At 32.9% G+C, this 20768-nt stretch overlaps 1 protein-coding gene across 4 annotated transcripts in view; it reads left to right on the plus strand.

Annotated features, from left to right (window-relative positions):
- LOC149413188 (homeobox protein cut-like) overlaps positions 1–20768 on the plus strand; it is a 212117-nt gene that overhangs the window by 91170 nt on the left and 100179 nt on the right. For all 4 annotated transcript variants that reach the window (XM_089645380.1, XM_089645382.1, XM_089645379.1 and 1 more), the window contains exon 3: positions 16872–17195. In XM_089645380.1, coding sequence (XP_089501506.1) covers positions 16872–17195 — 324 coding nt within the window. The remainder of the gene's footprint in view (positions 1–16871; positions 17196–20768) is intronic.

Raw genomic sequence — 20768 nt, forward strand, 5'->3', positions numbered from 1 at the left:
CGGATTAATTCATTATTGGCTGAACCGGGTCCGAAGATATTTGACTTTGTATGGGTGGATATTTATACATGGAAAAGTTTCGGCTTCTTTTGATGTTATCTCAAATTCCCGCGCAAATTGGCAGCCAAGCACCCTCTCTAGATGAATTATCGAACAAAATGTCAGACGACTGCGGAATGTCTGTCAAAATCATTAATATTTCTCTATTACTCGGAAATATTTCCAATAAAAGCAATCTGATGGAGAGGTAATTAAGTTTCTTCAGAATCCTTGAAAGTTTACCATCAAAGATGCTTTTAAAAAGCTATTTATTTATTCAATCTGTTTGCATAATTGAGAGCATATTGCTCATAAATGGTAAGACAGGGGATCCAGTTCTTTCAGCGGCTTTTTGCCATACATCGTGCGAATTAAGAATTCTTTTTAAATCCGTCGGGATGGGACGTGATTCACTATCCTGGGCATGTTTCTAAACCTCGTGCATAGACGTCTCTGGAGCAAATGGATGAGACGAACTGGGGTAGGTTGTTTGAATCCTGAACACTGAACAACATGAATAATAAATTTTTCGATTAACGGTCTTTTGGCAACTTCTATGGCTTGGCTCGGCTTCGTAATCCATTCTCTCGCAGACGTATTAAACTGGCTTACACTTTAAAATGAAGGTATTTAATAGTGCAAACACACATCTATGATTACCGAGCTGTAAACACGGAGTTACGTCCCAGACAACGAGACAATTAGCCATTATAAATTGCCGGGTTTTGCCGTTTGTTGCTGAAATATTCATCACGCAATATCTCACTATTCTAACACACTTCTGGCGCAAACGTACGCCAGGACATTCAAAGGATAAATAAAGAGGTGCTAATCATCTTCTATGCTTAGCACTCCTAAAACATTGTCGTTTTAATTATGACGAAAACCTGTATTATTCAAATGGATGTCACAAATTTGACACAAAATCACCAGCAAGGCAGGAAATTACTTAATATTAATAGAGACTCTGTGAAGGAACTAGAAGGTTTATGAACAGGACGCTGTAAGCTGTAACCTCAAGAGACAAATACAGTTGTTGGTAGTGAAAAGCAGCAATACCTGCAGGGAATCTTAAAAAGATGAAGAAACACCCATTTATTATGATGCCAATATCCCGTCTTAATGGGGAAGAAATACCTGGGTGCCACACGGAGAAAACTGATATCGAATTCCGTTAATTAATTAAAAATCTGGTCAAATTATTCATTTTCCTGTTAAAAACGAGACTGCAGGCTTTTGACGAATGAATTGGCAGAGCTCCTAACAAAATATCAGTTTAAGGCGAATGTTTTATGAGGACGGCGGAACATGTGTCCATACAAGTACCGATAATATTATATTTTTTACAAGAAAATTATTTTAATTCTGTATTTGAAATGTGTACCCAGTGCTTTTTCCATTTTCAATATAATAAGCGTTATTTACTAACTAACTAGATGTACTAACATAATATCCCGAGATTTTTAACGATAATAATAAAAAATGAATTATGGTAGACACCATTTTACATTTGTACAACAAAATAAGATGAATATTGAAAAAGATATATGAATATGTGTATTTAGTGGAAAGCTGTATTAAAGTATAGAAAACTTCTATTGAAACGCGAATAGGAGAGCTTTCCGTTAGTAGTTACTTGCCGGTGGTAATGAGCGTTATAGTATCGCATTTAATGCACAGATGAGAATATTGGCGGTCGGGGAGGCGATAATAATTGGCTCTAATGCTGAACGAAACTAGTAATGGCGGAGACGGCGTTCCTCAGTCGCGGCGCTGAAAGGGTTAATTCGTACCCCACGCAAGGGTGTGAGGGGGTTAAATATTAAATATCGCCGGTTCTGATATTGCAGATCTTATTAGATATTTTTAATATCACCATCAGGTTGTACTATGCACTGTAGAATGCTTTCCCTCACATGGTGTTATCTAAAAGCTTTCCTTTTCTCCCATAGTGTTAAAATTGTTTTATTTTTTATTTCGAATCAGGAGAAATACACGTACAGAAATACATGTACAGGTATATGTGCATTTCGCATTGTCAGTTCTAACTGTTTAGGGCCAGTGGGACTTTGGCATCACATTATTCAGATTAAGGAAGATAACAGTTAGGAATTACCCTGCTAGTCAATAAACGTAACAAAATGATAACCTGGGAAGAACCCGTGAAACCAGACGCGTTGGACTGCTCTATCAACATTTTGATTCTGAATGGCTTTCTCTCACCAAAGCAAAACTGAGCCTACCATCTTTCACTCGTAACACATTTTTTTTGTTTTCTCGTACTTTTTTTCAAAAGCTTCCAATAGCCATTTTGTACTGTATTATCTTTTTTAAGACGTGCATTGTCGGCGAAGTATTAGCATAATCGCCTACCGAAAGCTCGTCCCTTTTGGCTAGGTGTCTGCGGCACTCCGTACCGTCTGTATCGGGCTTAAGGACTTTTAATTCACTTAAACAATTAAAGCTTTAGTTTTAATCCGATCAAACGTTTTCGAGTAATGCGGACGCGTCTGTAAGTATGTGGCGGGTGCTCGCACACATACGAAAGTATATATTGTATTTATTGTCCCGAAGAAGGGATGTTCAACTTGGAAAGTGAAATGTTTTATTTAATCTAGGTTTTTGGTGTAGAACGTTAAATGTTAATCTATGATCTTACTGTGAAGATTCAAAATCTAAAAAGTCTTAACATATTTGAAAGCTATGAATTTCAAATATGTTAACACTTTGAAATTCATAGCTTTGAATCTGCACAGTAATCTATGATCTTACTGTGAAGATTCAAAATCTAAAAAGTCTTAACATATTTGAAAGCTATAAATTTCAAATACGTTAAGACTTTGAAATTCATAGCTTTAAATCTTCACAGTAATCTATGATTTTACTGTGAAGATTCAAAATCTAAAAAGTCTTAACATATTTGATTGCTATGAATTTCAAATATGTTAAGACTTTGAAATTCATAGCTTTAAATCTTCACAGTATTCTATGATTTTACTGTGAAGATTCAAAATCTAATAAGTCTTAACATATTTGAAAGCTATGAATTTCAAAAATGTTAAGACTTTAAAATTAACTAATGGGTTAAAAAAAAACTTCTGGAGCCGGGTCTGTGTTTCGTCTCATTAAAACACATTAAACAGCTGATATTAACCCCCTTGTTACCGATTTATTTTCAAATTCGACCTAAGAAGTTCCAATTTCTAACTCGATTCTAAATGCGATGTAAATTATACCAGTTGCTTATAATACGAGTTTCTGAACACCATGTATATTGCGTTAAAACTAAAGGATGATTTTCTTTATCACACCCAAGATTTTGAATTCACACTCTTAAGAAGGCATCTAAAACTAAAATTTTATGAGCCTGGCAGTTCAGATCTAGTCATTATCTTAACGAAAAAAAAACTGCCTAAAAATGGTATTTCCTCAATTATTCAATATAAATACTGTAGCAAGCTACATTGTTACTTCTTCATTTGAACAATTAATACAATACAGGGCATAAAAAGTGTTGCGTATTAAAAATAAATTTTAAATTTGAATTTAGAATTTAAAATCCCCTTTGCTCTCAGCCCAGTAGAATTATCACACAGTTCCATTTGCACGTCTCTCCGCTGCAGAATGTGGGATGGAAGATTTGTATACATCTGCTCCTTTGTCTATGCCCCGCGTCTGTTATTCGATCTGACGATGCAGCAAGGCGAAACCGGAGTCTATCTACTGTTATTGCTACTGCTTCGACAGTACAATAAATGTAATACAACGCCACCAGACAAATTAAACAGGAAATGGAACCACGCGATCAAATACAATTGTAATTCAATTTGCTTTTTTATCTAATTATTTTGTTACGTAAACATGCAATAAAAGCATTTTTACATGTAATTTTTTTAATCCATTCTTAATTGATGTTAGATGTATATAAGTTGACACGAATAACTGTGAAGTTAAGGGCGTCTCTACTGTAGATAATATGGATATAAAAATACTGTTTGGTCTTTAGTTCCTCTTTTGGTCACAATGTAAGAGCGTATTTAAAATAATATTTCGAAATTAGAGTACGGTATTTAGACCGGTAGTGTTTTTTCGTGCACTTGACGAAAAGTGACCTAAAAATTAAAATAATTTTTTTTATGACATTAAAATAAATGTAATCCAGAACTAAAGTATTTTGGGTAAAATTGCGATTGAAAGATTGTTGAAGAAGGTACGGATGATTTTGTTTTTGCGATATAAATATTTATTTGTAAATTTAACCCTTTGGAGTCAAGCAAATTTTTTTTTTTTTATTAATTTAAAAAATCAATAGGTGGATTCGCAATCGAGTGACTGCCATAAATGAGTCTTCGTGACATTCAAAATACGCACCCCTTGTCTTTTTACCCCCTCGTTCAACCCTTTCAATCTCGTTCTGAAGATGCTTAATGAACCGGGGTAGTTGCGCGGCGCATGGGGTGGTTTCCCCCCCTCCTACACACGCGAGCTTATAACATTAATTAATAGATGTCTCATTTGACATTCGTTTCGCTAATGATTCTGAAAAGATGGCGGGCAATCAAGAAAAATCGATCAAAATCTTTGTCCCCACAGCTTTTACATCAATCAAGCCTTCATGGTGTTAAAAACATATTTTGCTGTATCAGAACTTAGTACAGGAAAATGCTTCAATTCATAGCTTAGAAACCTACAAACCTACTTCCAAAGAGCACTTTGCAAAGACCACCTTAATTGACTTTTAAAATTTGATCTGAACATGATTTAAAATCGTTTTCGCTGGAAACAGGAAAGAAAGTAAAAACAGTCGAAATGCATTTTTTTTTTGCTTTTTGAAATTTTAAAATTCCTTTTTTGAATTCATCTAGTCTCAAGTCTCGGGGAGTGCCTTCCTCACGATCAACCGCTCTGTCAAAGAGATATTTTCCCGTATCGGTTTTTCCTCCTTCCCTTTCCTACCCCTTCCCGTTCCCTTCTCCTCGCCCGCTCTCCATTCGGGAGCAGTGGTCCGTGACGTCACAGCCCCCGACCGCTCATTTCGCTAATCACGACCGATATTGAAAAACCGATATGGCGATAAATATCCATTCAGCCCTTCTTCCATCCCTATAAGAAAATTTCAAAGTGTTTTACCAGCTGGATGCAGCCGACTGAGTTTGAGTTTGGAACACTGATTCCGGAATTTAAATTTGCTCTCATTCAAATTAACATCTAATAAAAAGATTTGTTCTTATTTTAAATTCATTCTATAAAATTTATATTAATCATTTTATTATATCTCCGATCCACTTTCTTAATTAAACTCTCAATCATCTCTTCTTATATAATATTCTCTCCTTCCCTTCCATCTTTGTACCTCTCTCTATATCTTAATTATTATATCATCTGCTTCACACTTCACCCTTCTTACACCTGTCGTTCCGATCAGGGCTGTAGATAATGTATAATATACACTTTCATTTAGAAGCCCTCCATTGTGATAATAAATCATATAACTCAATAATAACGATTTGAATGAGTTCTGAAAAAACTTACCAAATTTTAACGAATAAAAAAACAAAGTTCCACTTGTGCCAAAAAATTACAAAAATTTTTACACTATTTTAATGTTTTGTGGAAACTATTATAAAATTCATAAAATGCCGAAAAAATTCATGATTTGACAAAATTATTAATAAAATGAATTCATCAAATCAATTATTGAAATTAATTAGTAAAATAAATCTAAAATATTCATGATTTTTAGCTTAATTGGAAAAATTATCAAACCTACTATAATGAATAACGTTATTTTTTTTAAATCTAATTTTTCTGTTACTGGCAAATCTTGTTTATTGTTTGGTATTTATTTACAATATTTTATTTATACTAACAAGAATTTAATAATTGAGCTAGAATTCCCTCAATAAACACAATAACTCTTTATGGTTAGGAAATGCTATTTTGGTTTTCCTTTATAAAACTGTGTTACATGTATAACAATTGTTAAAATACAAAAATAAAAAATGCCAACACTCATAAAAAAAAAATTTCAAACACTGAAATTTTCGTGTTCTATTTAAAATGACGAACAAAATCCCCACTTCAGCCAAAAATAACTTTCATTGAGCCCAAATTAACAACTCCCGATAATTGGCAGTCTTGATTATTAGCAAGGAGGCTTACAAATCACAACCCTACCTTTGGTAAAATCTTCCTCACCTCACCCCTATCTACTACAGCCTCCTTTGCCGCCCTTCCGAAGACTAATTTGAAAGTTTTTACTTAATCAAAAGCCGCTCGAACTGTCACTGGGAAAGTGGCTTACTTAGTCTTACGCCATTGGACATAGGTTGGTAAAGCTTCCACTCGTATTTTAGGTTGATTAAAACCCCATACGACCAATGTCATTGTTTTCTTTGTCTGCTATTCAGAAACCTTTTACTGACTAAATTACGAATAAAAAAACATACTTCATAAATTCTATCATCTCAAAATTTCAAATATAATTTCGTTTTCAGAATTGAATTGGCTTCCGCGGTTGAGGGGTGAGGCTTTCGATTACCAATCCAAGTTCGCGGGTTCAAATCCAAATGCGTATTAAAAAAAATATTTGACGAAATTGTCTTGTTTCAGAATATATTCATTAATAATAATACACAGTATACTTGTAACGCGTTCCAGAATGAAAAATCCTACCAGTACCGCCCTAGTGTAAGATTACCATGCAGAATAGAAACGTTGCTTGAAATGGGTTTGGTGACCAAATCTGAATAACCACCTCCTCTACACTCTTCTCCATCTCCTTCCCCTCCTCACTACCTTCAGCCTCACAACATACGTCAATTGAAGATGCCATAGTCTCACCGGCTCCAGAACTCCAGACTAACTGAATATTTTCACAAAATAGAAAATATGTCATTGATAAGTGGTCGACTAAAATTAGGTATTTTTATTTCTATCTTTGTGTGTCAAAAACTTTGAACTCAAATATTGCCATATTGAAGAAATATCATATTTTTCAAAAATATCTTTAAATGGTAGCAGGTTCTTCAAATCACTCTTCTGTTGTGTGTAAGGTTTACAGTTTTGGTGTTATGGCTTCTCTATTTGTTTTTAAGCTGTTCTTCTTATGAATTTTTCAAATGTTTTTTTCCGCCATGTCAATTGTCTAATTCCCGCTAGAAAAAACGTATTAACTAACTAATAAACATTTTATTGTTTCTTTTTGCATAATTAGAATATTTATTTACATTAATCAGATCACAGTGTAATCAAAATCTACAAGATCGCATCACCAGAACGCCTGCCTCCAGCGGATGTAATATTTTATTGTTAGGCTAACATAAATCTTTAAATTATTATTACTGTGATTGTTTAAAATTATATTTCTCCATTCCCACAAACTAATTTGTTCTTTGTGTGTAGAGCTTGCAACATCAACTTGTAAAAATAAACGGTATGACAGATTCATTTGTGAAAATCTCAAAAAAGAATTAACAACGCATTGTTTATTCACTCCGATTAGTCAAAGAATCGCCTTTGTGTTATTTCGAAATAATTCTTTGCAATTATTAATGTATCAGTTCCGAGTGTTCTAAGTTAGTAATCCTTTTAAATTTATTTTTGAATCAAAATACAACTTGGCTCGTACGATGTTTGTTTTTATTGATTCCGAGATCATTACTCAAGGCTTTTTTCAAAGTTTTTTTAACAATATTGAGAGGAGCATTAGAAAATCGTGACAGCAGTCATCTATAGCTCGTGTGACTAGATTTAAAAATCATTTGGGACAAATTAATGATATTATTATTGAACGGATAAACTGAAATACTTTGTCACGATCTGGTAACGTGGGCTATTGAATTTTTTTAGAGGCTTGGACTTATTTGTCGCTCACTAAATATGAAATTCGATTAATGTAATTGTGTGTTTCTTTATGTGATTCGTCAATCTCTTTCAAAACACATCTGCCTGATAAACTTTAAGCTTTTAACGTATTGATTGTACTTCCGCCTATAAATACTGTTCTTACAAAAATGATTGTTACAGTTGAGGACAGTTAAATTGTCGAAAATATGTAAAACCATTAGACACAAAATTTCTTGGGTTTTGGAGCGTATAGCTTGAAGGAAAAATTACTATACTAATAAACACACTTTGCTTAATGCTGCAAGGATGTTCCGATAATTGTTCTCGAGATGAAACAGGAATCAGGACAGCTCAAGCTCAGCTGTTTTTCCTTCTTAATATAATCCTTTAATACAGGCCCTACCCACCACCTCCCAACGCTGCACAACCGGGTGGCGACATAGTCCCCCTGTCTTTATACTGTACAGACAGGGGCGCTCTTGTGAGGTGTCACATAAAAAAATAGTCAAAAATACCTTAATACTTAAACAAGAACAATAGACAACCGCGGTTGCCCGTTAAAACTTATCTTTTGCAATATGCGTCGTTTATAAGAGAGGGGAAGATCTTACAACGGAGCCATCAAGAGTAATACTTAATTATTTTTTAGCGGATTCTTTAATAAACTCTTTCTTTACTTGAGATAATAACATGAAGGTATTGTTCAACCTCAGATGCGTCACATCTCCGAGGGGCGTGGGTGTCTTAGCCACTGTATTCAAATCATGATGGTCCATCGACTTCCACCGCAACAATTAAATTTCAGCTCCCAGCATCCTCTTTGGAGAAAACAAAACGAAGATTACAGACATTCAAACGCCATCTGTCAATATGGATGAAATTAATTTTAAAATGTTTACCTATTCCGTTGTGATGTAAGCCTTTTGTCGGGGTAATTGCTAAAATATTCATATATTTTTTACTGTATTCAAATAAGTAATACCTCCAGTAATAATAATGATATGCAGATTTCAAAGTGTCTTCAAGATTAAAAAATGAAGAAATTTACATAGTTTTATTGCATATTATAAATTAAATGAAAGCCCTAATTATTGTGACATTATTGATGGATACTTTTGAATATTGTAACCGCCGAAACTCAAAAAGGTCGAACAATAATTCCAGTTAATTTTACTTGACAATCAGGTGAAAAGGGTTAGAATTAGATTCAAATTAACAACCATTTATGCATGTTATATAATCAAATTAATTGTTTTTTTTTTGTTCTGGAGCTATATTTTTCATCATTCTTTAAATATATGTTTAATCAGAGTGTGTGTAAACGTTTGTATCGACAATCTTACTGATATATTAATAAGGTAGGAGTTTTTCATCTTCCATCACATTTAATTTGGCGCCATTTTGTCGGTTCGAAATTTGAACAGTCCCCGTTGAATTGGTCCGTTTCAACGTTACATCAAATTTTGATTAAACATCCGTCAGTGCGTACAAGAATCGATGATATTTAATTGAAGTTTCATTGAATCACCAAATGGCGCTATATAATGCAGATCGTTTACATAAAGAATGGTTCATAGAAATGTCAGAATGCCATTTGTCTGGGAATGTCTATATATTTCTTCAGCAATATCATAAAGCGTCTTATCGTCATTATTTTATGATAATAGTAATTCCCGCTTAATTGTTTATTTTTACTACGTTCTTTTATCTTCGGTCTCAATAAAAATTGCATTTTTCATCTACGCAATGACGCCTTGTCAGTTTTCCAAATTAATATCAAACAACATGAATATTATTCCAAATTAAATAGACTGAAACCACAAAAATGTATTATATTATTAATTAATTCATTTATTTATTTACACAATGTCACGTACACGCTGGTCAAATTAATTTTAAGCAAAAAAAAACAATAAAAAAACTAACAGTTCATACAAAATCACGTCATGCACTGGCAGATAACATGCGTGTCTCTTTCTATTCCTGCGTAAGAAATGAGACAAAGCATCGATCCATTGCTTGAAATGGAAAATAGAATTAATATTTCCCTGATTTTACTGATACCGTATTCCTACCAATTATTGTACAGTACATGCTCTGTTAACTGAGACACTTAAAATTATAATTTCGTATTTACTATACGCCTCCGAGTACTGTACACATCAAATTAAGTACGATGTATTAATTTGGACGGTAATTATCGTAAATGCATACATACATTTTAAAACAAATTCAAAATGAGGTATTATTACGATTTACAATGAACAAGTACAATGAACCGCGCAGCGGGGAGTCTATGGCAACCACAAATATTTTGTATATGGTCATGAACAAAGCAATTAAATTATATTTACTTAATCAAATAATATTATCTATGAAACATTTGATCTGCTATATCCGTGTATGTCTCACTAAAAACTCTCAAAAACGGTGAGCTCTGGAGTTATAAAACTATCAGAGCTTTTCTGTACGATTTTTTTTAGACTAACGCAGCTATTTTCAGATAGGAATATCATTTCCATTATGAGCTAACGAGCTTTAAAAATCCTATGTGAAAAATTATTAAACAAGATGCCAGGTTCAATAAGAAAAAATACTGTGGAAAGTCGTGCCGAACCGGTTAGTAACTAGTATATTATGAGGAAGCTACAAGCCAAAAATGTGTATATTCTTGGTATACCTTATATTGTAGGTAATAGGCATTAAAATCGCTTGTCAAACGGAATCTAGAATCGTTCGATTTCAAGCACAAAACTGGTTTTTATTTATTTTATAAATAATTTTATAAGAGAGCAAAAAAGTTAATCAAGTGAAACTGTCACAGATAATCTTAGCTATAATACTGTATTTTTTAAAGTAGTTTCCTTTACGCGTTCATACATTTCTATTGAAAATAAAAAAATAGTAGTTTACATTTACATTTTTTACTGACAATTTTTTTTTTATTTGTATTCTACTCAAGCGAAATGATAGGAAAACCTTCAATTTATCTAAAGCATATTTTTCGGTATTCATAATGTACACCAATTCGTTATAAAGATTAATCAAAATAGTGATTTAGCACTAAGCTTCGCCTTAAAGGCTTTATTTTGTACACAATATCATCTTAGAGAGCTCAATACGTTATTCATAAAAAAATTCATGTACGTTTCGTTTCCGAACGTTTTCGACAAATAACTTCGATGGGTTGTTAAATACATTATGACATTAAATAAAATGCGGCCATATTTTGTGTGTATGTGTGTATAGTTTGTTTAACTTTAATTACTTTTGTTCAGAATTCGTTACATTATAGTGACGGCTGCTGATATTACACTTAGATAAGCTGTATGGTACAATGGAGAAATGTGGAAGCGATCGGCAGCATAAGATCAAATATGCAACCATACACAATAGACCTAATAAACTGTTTTTTTTTAAAACCAAACCATGACTTAATGGAGGATTAAAATTTCTCAAACATTATCTTCTTCCAGCATGGTGTTTTTGGAAATAATAATTACAACACCATTACAGAAATCCTTACAAAAAAATATTGCGTCTTGACTTTTTCATTTTCATATCTCCTAATTAAAACAGCGAAATAAGCTTTTAAAAAGTGATCAAATAGCTGCACCAATTTCATTACTCCAGATATCACCAATCGATTGTGTTGTGTACTTAAAAAAAAATTATCTTGTGATATTGATAGATTAAGGACGCGTTGTTTCACAAAATTTTAACAAGTCATCAAATGTCAAAGATGATTTTCACGTTCAGTGAAGGTTCTATCCAAGTTCTGTTATTATTTCGGTTTTTTAAAGAAACTGGCCAATAATGATATAATAATAGAACATGAATAGAACCTTCGCAGAACTTGAAAATAAACCCGCCATAAGTGCTTAAGTATTATTTTTTTAATTGCTGTTTTTTTTCAATCATTTTTAAATGAGCTTTATGAAGTAAAAAAACTAACATTTAACAGAATTAATTACTTATTTACACAAACTTCAGCGTATCCGCAAGTGACGGGTCATTAACGCGCATGTTTCCCGCAATTTTGCATTAATTTTCGAACGGACCGACCGAACTCGTCATCCTATTGGCCAGGTTTGAATTTGGAACTCCTGAGCCCACTACGTCACTGCGCATCGCTTAACTAGTTCCGTGTGACTAATTAGTGGCCATGTTTTAATTTATTGCCGGCACAATTACCTGCTATCCGCTTGTATTACCATAATAACGACTTTCTTCCCCACGCTTAAAACAAGTTTTCGAAGAAGCTCCCTTCGCAATATATACTTCACCACCGCCACTGGTTACTTAGTGTGTAGTTACACACTACTAATAATAGTATTAATTATTGGTTAGACGACTAAAATTTTACATCAACCAATAATTAACCCATTTTCTTTATTACAGCCGCAAACAAAGTTAAATGCTTATTGTAATCACCCATTGACGCTAATAAAAAGCAAGAAATTGATGAAATTAAATTTCTTGTTAAAAGTTTGAAGCAATAAAGCTAGCATCGAAGTAAGTATATTTTTATACTGTATAATGTATACCATGCTATCAATGCTGCATGTTGTTGAATGTTCAATAAGAAAAATGATTTAAGTAACGAGTTTTTCAACATGGGCGAAACCGGGTAGTAAATACATTACCCTTTTTGACAGGAAGACACTCTCAACAGCACGAAAAAGCAACTATTCAGAATCTAAATGTTGCTTCTAACTAATTTAAGAATACATAAAATAGAATAGTCGTATTTCATAAAATTTCTCCCGTCGTAAAGAGCCCTAAATTCTCAAATTTTTAAAAATAAAAATCAACTTTACTTTTTCCACTAATCTTCTAATATATGTAATATCAATCAATAGTAATGGAAGGTAAAATAGCAAATGTATTATCAATCAATAGTAATGGAAGGTAAAATTTCAAATGTAATATCAATCAATTGTAATGGAAGGTAAAATAGGAAATTTAATATCAATCAATAGTAATGGAAGGTAAAATAGCAACTGTAATATCAATCAATAGTAATGGAAGGTAAAATAGCAAATGTAATATCAGTCAACAGTAATGGAAGGTAAAATAGCAAATGTAATATCAATCAATTGTAATGGAAGGTAAAATAGGAAATTTAATATCAATCAATAGTAATGGAAGGTAAAATAGCAAATGTAATATCAATCAATAGTAATGGAAGGTAAAATTTCAAATGTAATATCAATCAATTGTAATGGAAGGTAAAATAGGAAATTTAATATCAATCAATAGTAATGGAAGGTAAAATAGCAACTGTAATATCAATCAATAGTAATGGAAGGTAAAATAGCAAATGTAATATCAGTCAACAGTAATGGAAGGTAAAATAGCAAATGTAATATCAATCAATAGTAATGGAAAGTAAAATAGCAAATTTAATATCAATCGATAGTAATGGAAGGTAAAATAGCAAATGTAATATCAATCAATAGTAATGGAAGGTAAAATAGCAAATGTAATATCAATCAATAGTAATGGAAAGTAAAAAAAGCAAATTTAATATCAATCGATAGTAATGGAAGGTAAAATAGCAAATGTAATATCAATCAATAGTAATGGAAAGTAAAATAGCAAATGTAATATCAATCGATAGTAATGGAAGGTAAAATAGCAAATTTAATATCAATCAATAGTAATGGAAGGTAAAATAGCAAATTTAATATCAATCGATAGTAATGGAAGGTAAAATAGCAAATAAAATATCAATCGATAGTAATGGAAGGTAAAATAGCAAATGTCAAGTAAAATATCAATATCCAGTGTTTCTACTATATTGTCCTCTGCGTGAAAAGTCGTCAACTTTTTAATAAAAGTATTTATCTGTAGTGACCTGCCAATTAAGTATGATTTCTGTATCTGTTTTTAAATAATAAAATTTGATAGAGCCTAGTAACTTATAAAAATCGTACAGCTCCCTTGAGGTCATTTTTTCACAACAAATTATCCACTTATAAGATACTGTAATAAAAAAATAGCCTTCACGCCCTTTCTTTTATCATCCCTTTTCCGTATTCCGTTTCCTACCCTAGTGGAGGTACTACAGTCCAGTTTTCTCTTCGCATTTGGGACACTCTAGAATAATTCTAGAAACTAGAACATCAGAACGACTAAAAGTATTATTTTTTAATTTTTTAATACTTAGTTGAATTACTTGGGATACGTAGGAACGTACTTTGTTAATTCCGAGAAAAATACACACAACAATGATGAGCCGAAATGATAACGATCTGGTTTCAAACATTAATTTCCGAGCACGGTTCTTACTTCTTCTATGTATTTAATTAATCTGCCGGGCTATTTGCTCTATCAATTTCGCGGTATGATAGCTCTGAAATACCTCAAAATCGCAAAAATAGTATTACAATCAACCCGCAATCTGACTCATGGTAATTGCGAATTTACATTATATTTCAGATATCATCTAAAATCATTAAAAGAAGAGCACAATCAAATATTAATGATATTCAAAATTGTGACTCAGGAAATTGTTGTCTAAGGAAATACGTCTGAAAATGCGTATATAATATGTTTTTATTTTGGTATCTCCTCCTATTGGAGGTTGTCTTTTTGAAATGGCAAATGGTCGAGTTAAAATAGGATTTCGCATTGCTCAGTCACTTCTTTTACTTTGTATATTCAACCCCAGTACACTGTTATAGTTACAAGTATAGTTGCATCTGCTTCCACAACAAGTAAAGAAAATTTTCCTCGGTATCATATTGAATAATAATTATTTAAATTATTAAGTTGGAGTTGTCAGTGGGGACATTGTTAAATTCAAAATAATCACGCGTCCGCCGCCTTTTGTAATCAGTCAATTAATGACCATTGTGATTACTGTATAATATGCTAACATTAATAATGAACGAGCGATAATGACAATAATAATTCGAGCGAGTGTGTTGTATTTTTTTTTTGTTGTTGTTTAAAACGAACAATTACGAACACATCGTTCGAAAACGAAACGGAAGCGGAATGGATTCGAACCGAAGATAACGATTTATTTTAAAATTCGAATGCGCAATTTATATATTATCTCTGTATTTTCAAAATAGGAACGAAGCCAAGCGTAAAAGGCGGGAATGGAATAACTTTAATGGCTATTAATTTTTCTGATTAGCATTTTAATCTATGGTTTTGTGCGACGCCATTTTTTGTCTCAGCGTTTTGAAAAATGGAATATTGAAATCATCACCTTAGAATAATTATATTCAGTGGGCGGATGCGTGTGTTTGGGTCTGGATAAATAATTATAAAGCGATTTGCTCAACAAATAAATTACATACATTGACATGAAACACGAGTCTAAAACTCTTATTAAAGAAAATTTAAATAACTACTACACGAACCTTAACTCAAAAATATTTTTTAACACCTTTTTTCATTTGTGGATACTGCGCAGGAGTCCCAACTGACACGATCTACGTTGTCCTCAATCGGGGTGTGTTATGAGTCTGAAGATGGTGCGGGGGGAAAATATGGAGAGAAAATATAGAGATGGAGAGAATGAAGGTTGGACTTTTTTTTTTTTTTTACAGTGAATACCTCACAAGAGTCCCAACTGCTCCCGTCTGGAGCCAGTGAGACTATGGCATCCCCAATTGGGGGATGTTGTGAGGCTGAAGGTAAGTGGGGAAGAGAAAGAGGAAGGTGGGGAAGTACCTGGCTATTCAGATCTAGTCACTAAACACGGCTAAAGCCATTTGGAACAACGTTTCAATTCTGAATGGTGGTCTTACACCAGGGCGATACTTGTAGTATCTTCCACTCTGGAATACTACCTGTATATCTAAATCTTGTCAATTAACACGGCTGTAGACGTTCAAGCAATGTTTATATTCTAATTGGTGGTCTTTTTCCAGGGCGATACTGGGAGTATCTGAAGTATACGTTCATTCATAGAAAATGTAGATCAATTGTATGTTCGAAAATAAGGAGGTAGTGCAACACGGCATAACACCCCAAAATTGAATAACTTTAGTAAAACATCATATTTGCTGGCTATAAAACTTAGAAATAGCATGAGAAAACACAACTGCAATCTTTTGAAAGAAGAAGAGAAAACACAACTACAAATCTTTGAAAGAACATGAGAAAACACAACTACAAACCTTAAAAAAAACATGATAAAACACAATTACAAACGTTTGAAAGAACATGAGAAAACACAACTACAATCCTTTGAAAGAAGAAGAGAAAACACAACTGAAAACTTTTTGAAAGAAGAAGAGAAAACACAACTACAAACCTTTGAAAGAATATGAGAAAACACAACTACAATCCTTTGAATGAACATGAGAAAACTCAACTACAATCCTATGAAAGAACATGAGAAAACACAACTACAATCCTTTGAAAGAAATTGAGAAAACACAACTGCAATCGTTTGAAAGAAGGACAGAAAACCATTAGAAAGAAGGGGAGAAACCACGACTAAAAACCGTTCTGAGTCTAAAATTTATATTTATAGTATTTTATTGGCATACCAAACAATATTACCCGCTCACATACATGACACATCATATTCGTTGGATTTAAGTGTTTTTGGCATTGATACAGTTTATTAATTTATTTTTATTAGTTTTTATTATGATTTACTGGATTAATTTATAGCCGGGATATAAAAATTTATAATCTACGACAACATTCTTGTGTTTTTTTTTATCGCTCAACAAAAATATTTAAATTATTTCTAGTGATATTAGAATTAATTTCGTCTCTGTTTTCGCCGACGTATTTATTGTCAATGCTCTATTCGGTCCTACCGTTGGAAGCTTCAGTGTAATGGCTTCTTTGTGAGAAAGAAAGAGGTAACAACATGTCTTACTCTGTAGCTGTCTTTACTATCGATGTATTTGACAGTGTTTATTTCTGTAATTTAAATGTCTTACAGTGTGACTACATTTTCGATGTTTTCTACTGGATAATAATTTTTTAATTTTTTTCTGTTCCAGAGAGCCACTCTGGCCGAAAAGGAGGTCACAAACCTCAAGGAGCAGCTGGCTGTCACCCCCCTCGGGGGGCCCCGCTCACCCTCACCCCCCTGCGCCACCCCGAGCCCCCCCGACGGGGACAGTGGCCCGGAGCCCCCCCGACCAGAGGAGCCCCGGTGCCCCGGCGACGCGGACATGGAGCGCCTATTGGACGGGCACACCAGCCCAGCAGTCAAACTGGAGAAAGGCACAAACTGCAATAACAACAACAGCATCAGTTCCACCAACAATTCCACCAACACTTCGAGCAGTGTCGAGATGGAACTGGCGGCGAAAGAAAAAGAGGTAAACAAAAAAGTCATCAATATTTAACCTAACCTAACAAACAGCAATTATTGGCAAACATTAACAATTAAACACAAAAAAAGTATCGTCAATGCTTAACTGAACCTTACAAACAGATATTATTGCCAAACATTAACAATTAAACACCACAACGTATCATCAATGCTTAACTTAACTCAAGGAAAGGGAGATGAAGGAAGATTGGAAGTTTTTTGAACAACTCACTAAAAACAACGTTTCCATGACGTCTTTAATGATAAACCTCCACTGTCACGATTCTTAATTCTTGACTATCTTACAATCATAAAACAAACATTTTATTATTTTTATCTTTGAGCCATTCAACGTTCACAATATTATGCTCTTTCCTTTCAATACACCCGAATCAAATCATTATTTAACTATTATAATTTACGCCAAATCGAATATGTAATAACCCAATTGCAAATTCAAATACAAAGTAAATTGCACAGCGCAATGATTTCAGATACAAATCAGTTTCCTCTCAGTAAACACAGAAACATAATTCCAATGGAATCTCCCAAAAAATCCGACACTTATTTTCAAGACAAATGGAGATAGTGATTAACGAAAACTTTCACAAGAAATTTAGGCACTGGTGAGCAATAGAAGGCTAAAAAGATAATCAATGAAACATCAAACCAGTAATCAGCTTAATTTTGAAAGTAAAGAAATACAGCTAAGATAACAATATATCCTTAAAAGTTAGGTGAACAATGTAGACAATAACAAATTTAGTGTACTATACCAACGTGTAAAATCTAAATCACCGTTTCTTTTATTCTTATTTTATCGCTCTTGTAACAAAGTTTATACCTATATTATATAGATCTGTCCTTCCCCAACCTTCGTCAGCATCATAATATTCCCCAAAGACGAGAATGCAATAGTTACACTGTATCCTGGCAATTTAGCCAGCCTTTAGAAAATTATTGATCATAATATGTACACTGTCTTCACAGTTATATAATAGCTATTTACATACATTGTGCAGTTACATATCACAAGCAGCTAAGTTTTGCCGCCGATTTTTCATAAGTTACAACATATTTAAGATAATAATTTACCACAGTAGAATGCGCTTTCAGATTTAAAGACAATTTAAAGTCGGAAATTTTTAGTTGGCAACTCTCCATTGCTGCTCCTGAACATCTGCTGGCCTGGTTCTGCGAAAACACTGACCTTAAATAAAAGAGATACATTCATAGATGACCCTAAATAAATGTGTTTTCGAAATACGTTAAAGAAAATAAAACTATACTTAATAACTAAGGTAATTTAGATTAGATCGTTTTTTGGCGTATTATTTTGATTAAATCTAAAATTTTCAACATCATGTCTGTCAATGTCGTTGGTCTGTTTTTTGACAATTTGACATAATTCCAAAAGCATATTTATTGATTAAAAATAAATCTTTATTTTTAAAGGACTTGTTTAGTGATGCATTAAGATACGTCAGTCAATTTTCGTAAAATGTTGACAATTAGACATCACTCTTAAAATGTAAAGGATTACAAAATATAAGTCTGGATTGCGTAGATCGACAACAAACCTATTTATAAATAGGTTCTCACGTTTGTCTAAAAGGGTCTCAGATTAAATATTAAATAAATTATTGATAAAGGCTGTATTTCTACGGACATAAAAGTGATTATCAAGCGAGTTACGTCAGCTAATTTCGTCCATAATGCTGAATGTCCAAAATGTAAAGGATTACAAAATATAAGTCTGGTTTGCGTAGATCGACAACAGGCCTATTTTTAAATAGGTTCTCGCGTTTTTCTAAAAGGTTCTCAGATTATAAATTAAATAAATTATTGAGGAAAGCTGTATTTCTTGGACACAAAAGTGATTATCAATCGAGTTACGTCAGCTAATTTCGTCCATAATGCTGAATGTCCAAATGATGGGAACCGAGTCCTATTGAGCAACGCATTAAAACAATGGATACCGGATAATCCAATTGAACCGCCGTTTCGGCAAATCAACGGTCAATAAAACGTTGTTATTTTTCTCCATTTGTCTATGGTTATTTAATAAACTGTCAATTTTAATTTAAAGTTCGTCCCTTTTTAATTGATTTATTGGTCTCCGTACGTATTCGGCCCCTGCGTGGTATTACTATCGATAATTCAATCAATGGACGTAACTTCACTTATTGATCGTAACTCATCTTTCAATTGCCCATAGTGAGGATAGTCATGTTCGTGTTTAGGAAATAAATAGGGCTGTGTCCTTTAATAATCCTTAAGTATCTTTTAATCAATTTTCTTACTACTAAAATTATAAGTCTTTCACCTCAAGGGCAAAATATAAATTAAAGAAACATCTATAAACTAGATATAATTTCAGATTTCCACGGCCAAAAGTATTCTAGTGATTTTCAGCCTAAAGAAGGAGGTAGCGCAATACGGCATAATATCCCAAAAATAAAACACCATAACTTTAAACTTCGTTAAAATTTGTTTTTTACTTTAATTAAAATATGAAACTTTTAGTTTATATCACTATAAACAATCATATGTGTGATCACTATTGCGTGCGGTAAAGGGTTCCAATTTGTTGCAAAAAGTCAAGAATTACACTAATTAAAACACTTATACAAATTAAGAAAATTATAAACATGAAGAGAATTATACTAATTAAGAGAATTATACAGATTGAGAGATACGAAAGATCCAAATTTGCACAATAGTGCTGAAACCTAAAATTGTATTGTAGGGTATGTACGAGTTGTGTAACTTTCCTGATGTTTTAGTGTTTGCTGGCATAGTTTTAATAATGTAATAATGTTAAATCTATCTTTGAAGGGATTTTCTATTTAAATTCTACGGTTTCACATCTCAATTACTAGATTACTTTGAAATATGTCAATCGCTACCGTTGACAGTTGGCAAATGGCTTGATATGCAATGGTTAATAACAACATGTAAGAAAATCGTGCATTTGCATAAATTAAAATTAAATTATTGTCCTGAGCAAGACTTCTTTACATTTTGCAAACGTCTCATTCACAATTCAAATAGAACAGGTTGCAATAAATAATTGTATTTCAACCGCATTTCGCATCAATTTATTATTTTCATAATCTCGGAATGGGATTCATTTATTCAGACGGTTATCTTACGTTTCACATCTCACCTTCAACTCAACTGCAAGCAGCATTGGCTACTATCTGAATTACAAACAAATAATAATTTAACGAAATATTATCTCCAAATGTATCTAGTGACTTTTTATTCCGGTAGGTTCGTCAAATTAATGCATTGTAACTATTTAAAAAAATGCGCTTGGGGCGACATCTGTGGATATCTTTTATAACCATTCTAATTACTACCATTAATTTTTAATGTTTTTTTTTCGTTAATTTTAATATCCGATATGCATGTTGGTGCGCTGTTAACTACTCCATTGTTTGTGGGAATATTGAGATGTGTGTAGTTTATATTGGATGAGTCACCTAGTAGGATGACTGTGAAAAAAATGATAATTAATCACACTTGGTGCTTGAAGCGAAGTCATGCTACAATGGACATCGTGTCCCAATTGTTA

Source organism: Hesperophylax consimilis, chromosome 22 (assembly GCF_061612785.1).
Source record: "Hesperophylax consimilis isolate HC1 chromosome 22, BYU_Hcon_1.0, whole genome shotgun sequence".
NCBI lineage: Eukaryota > Metazoa > Arthropoda > Insecta > Trichoptera > Limnephilidae > Hesperophylax > Hesperophylax consimilis.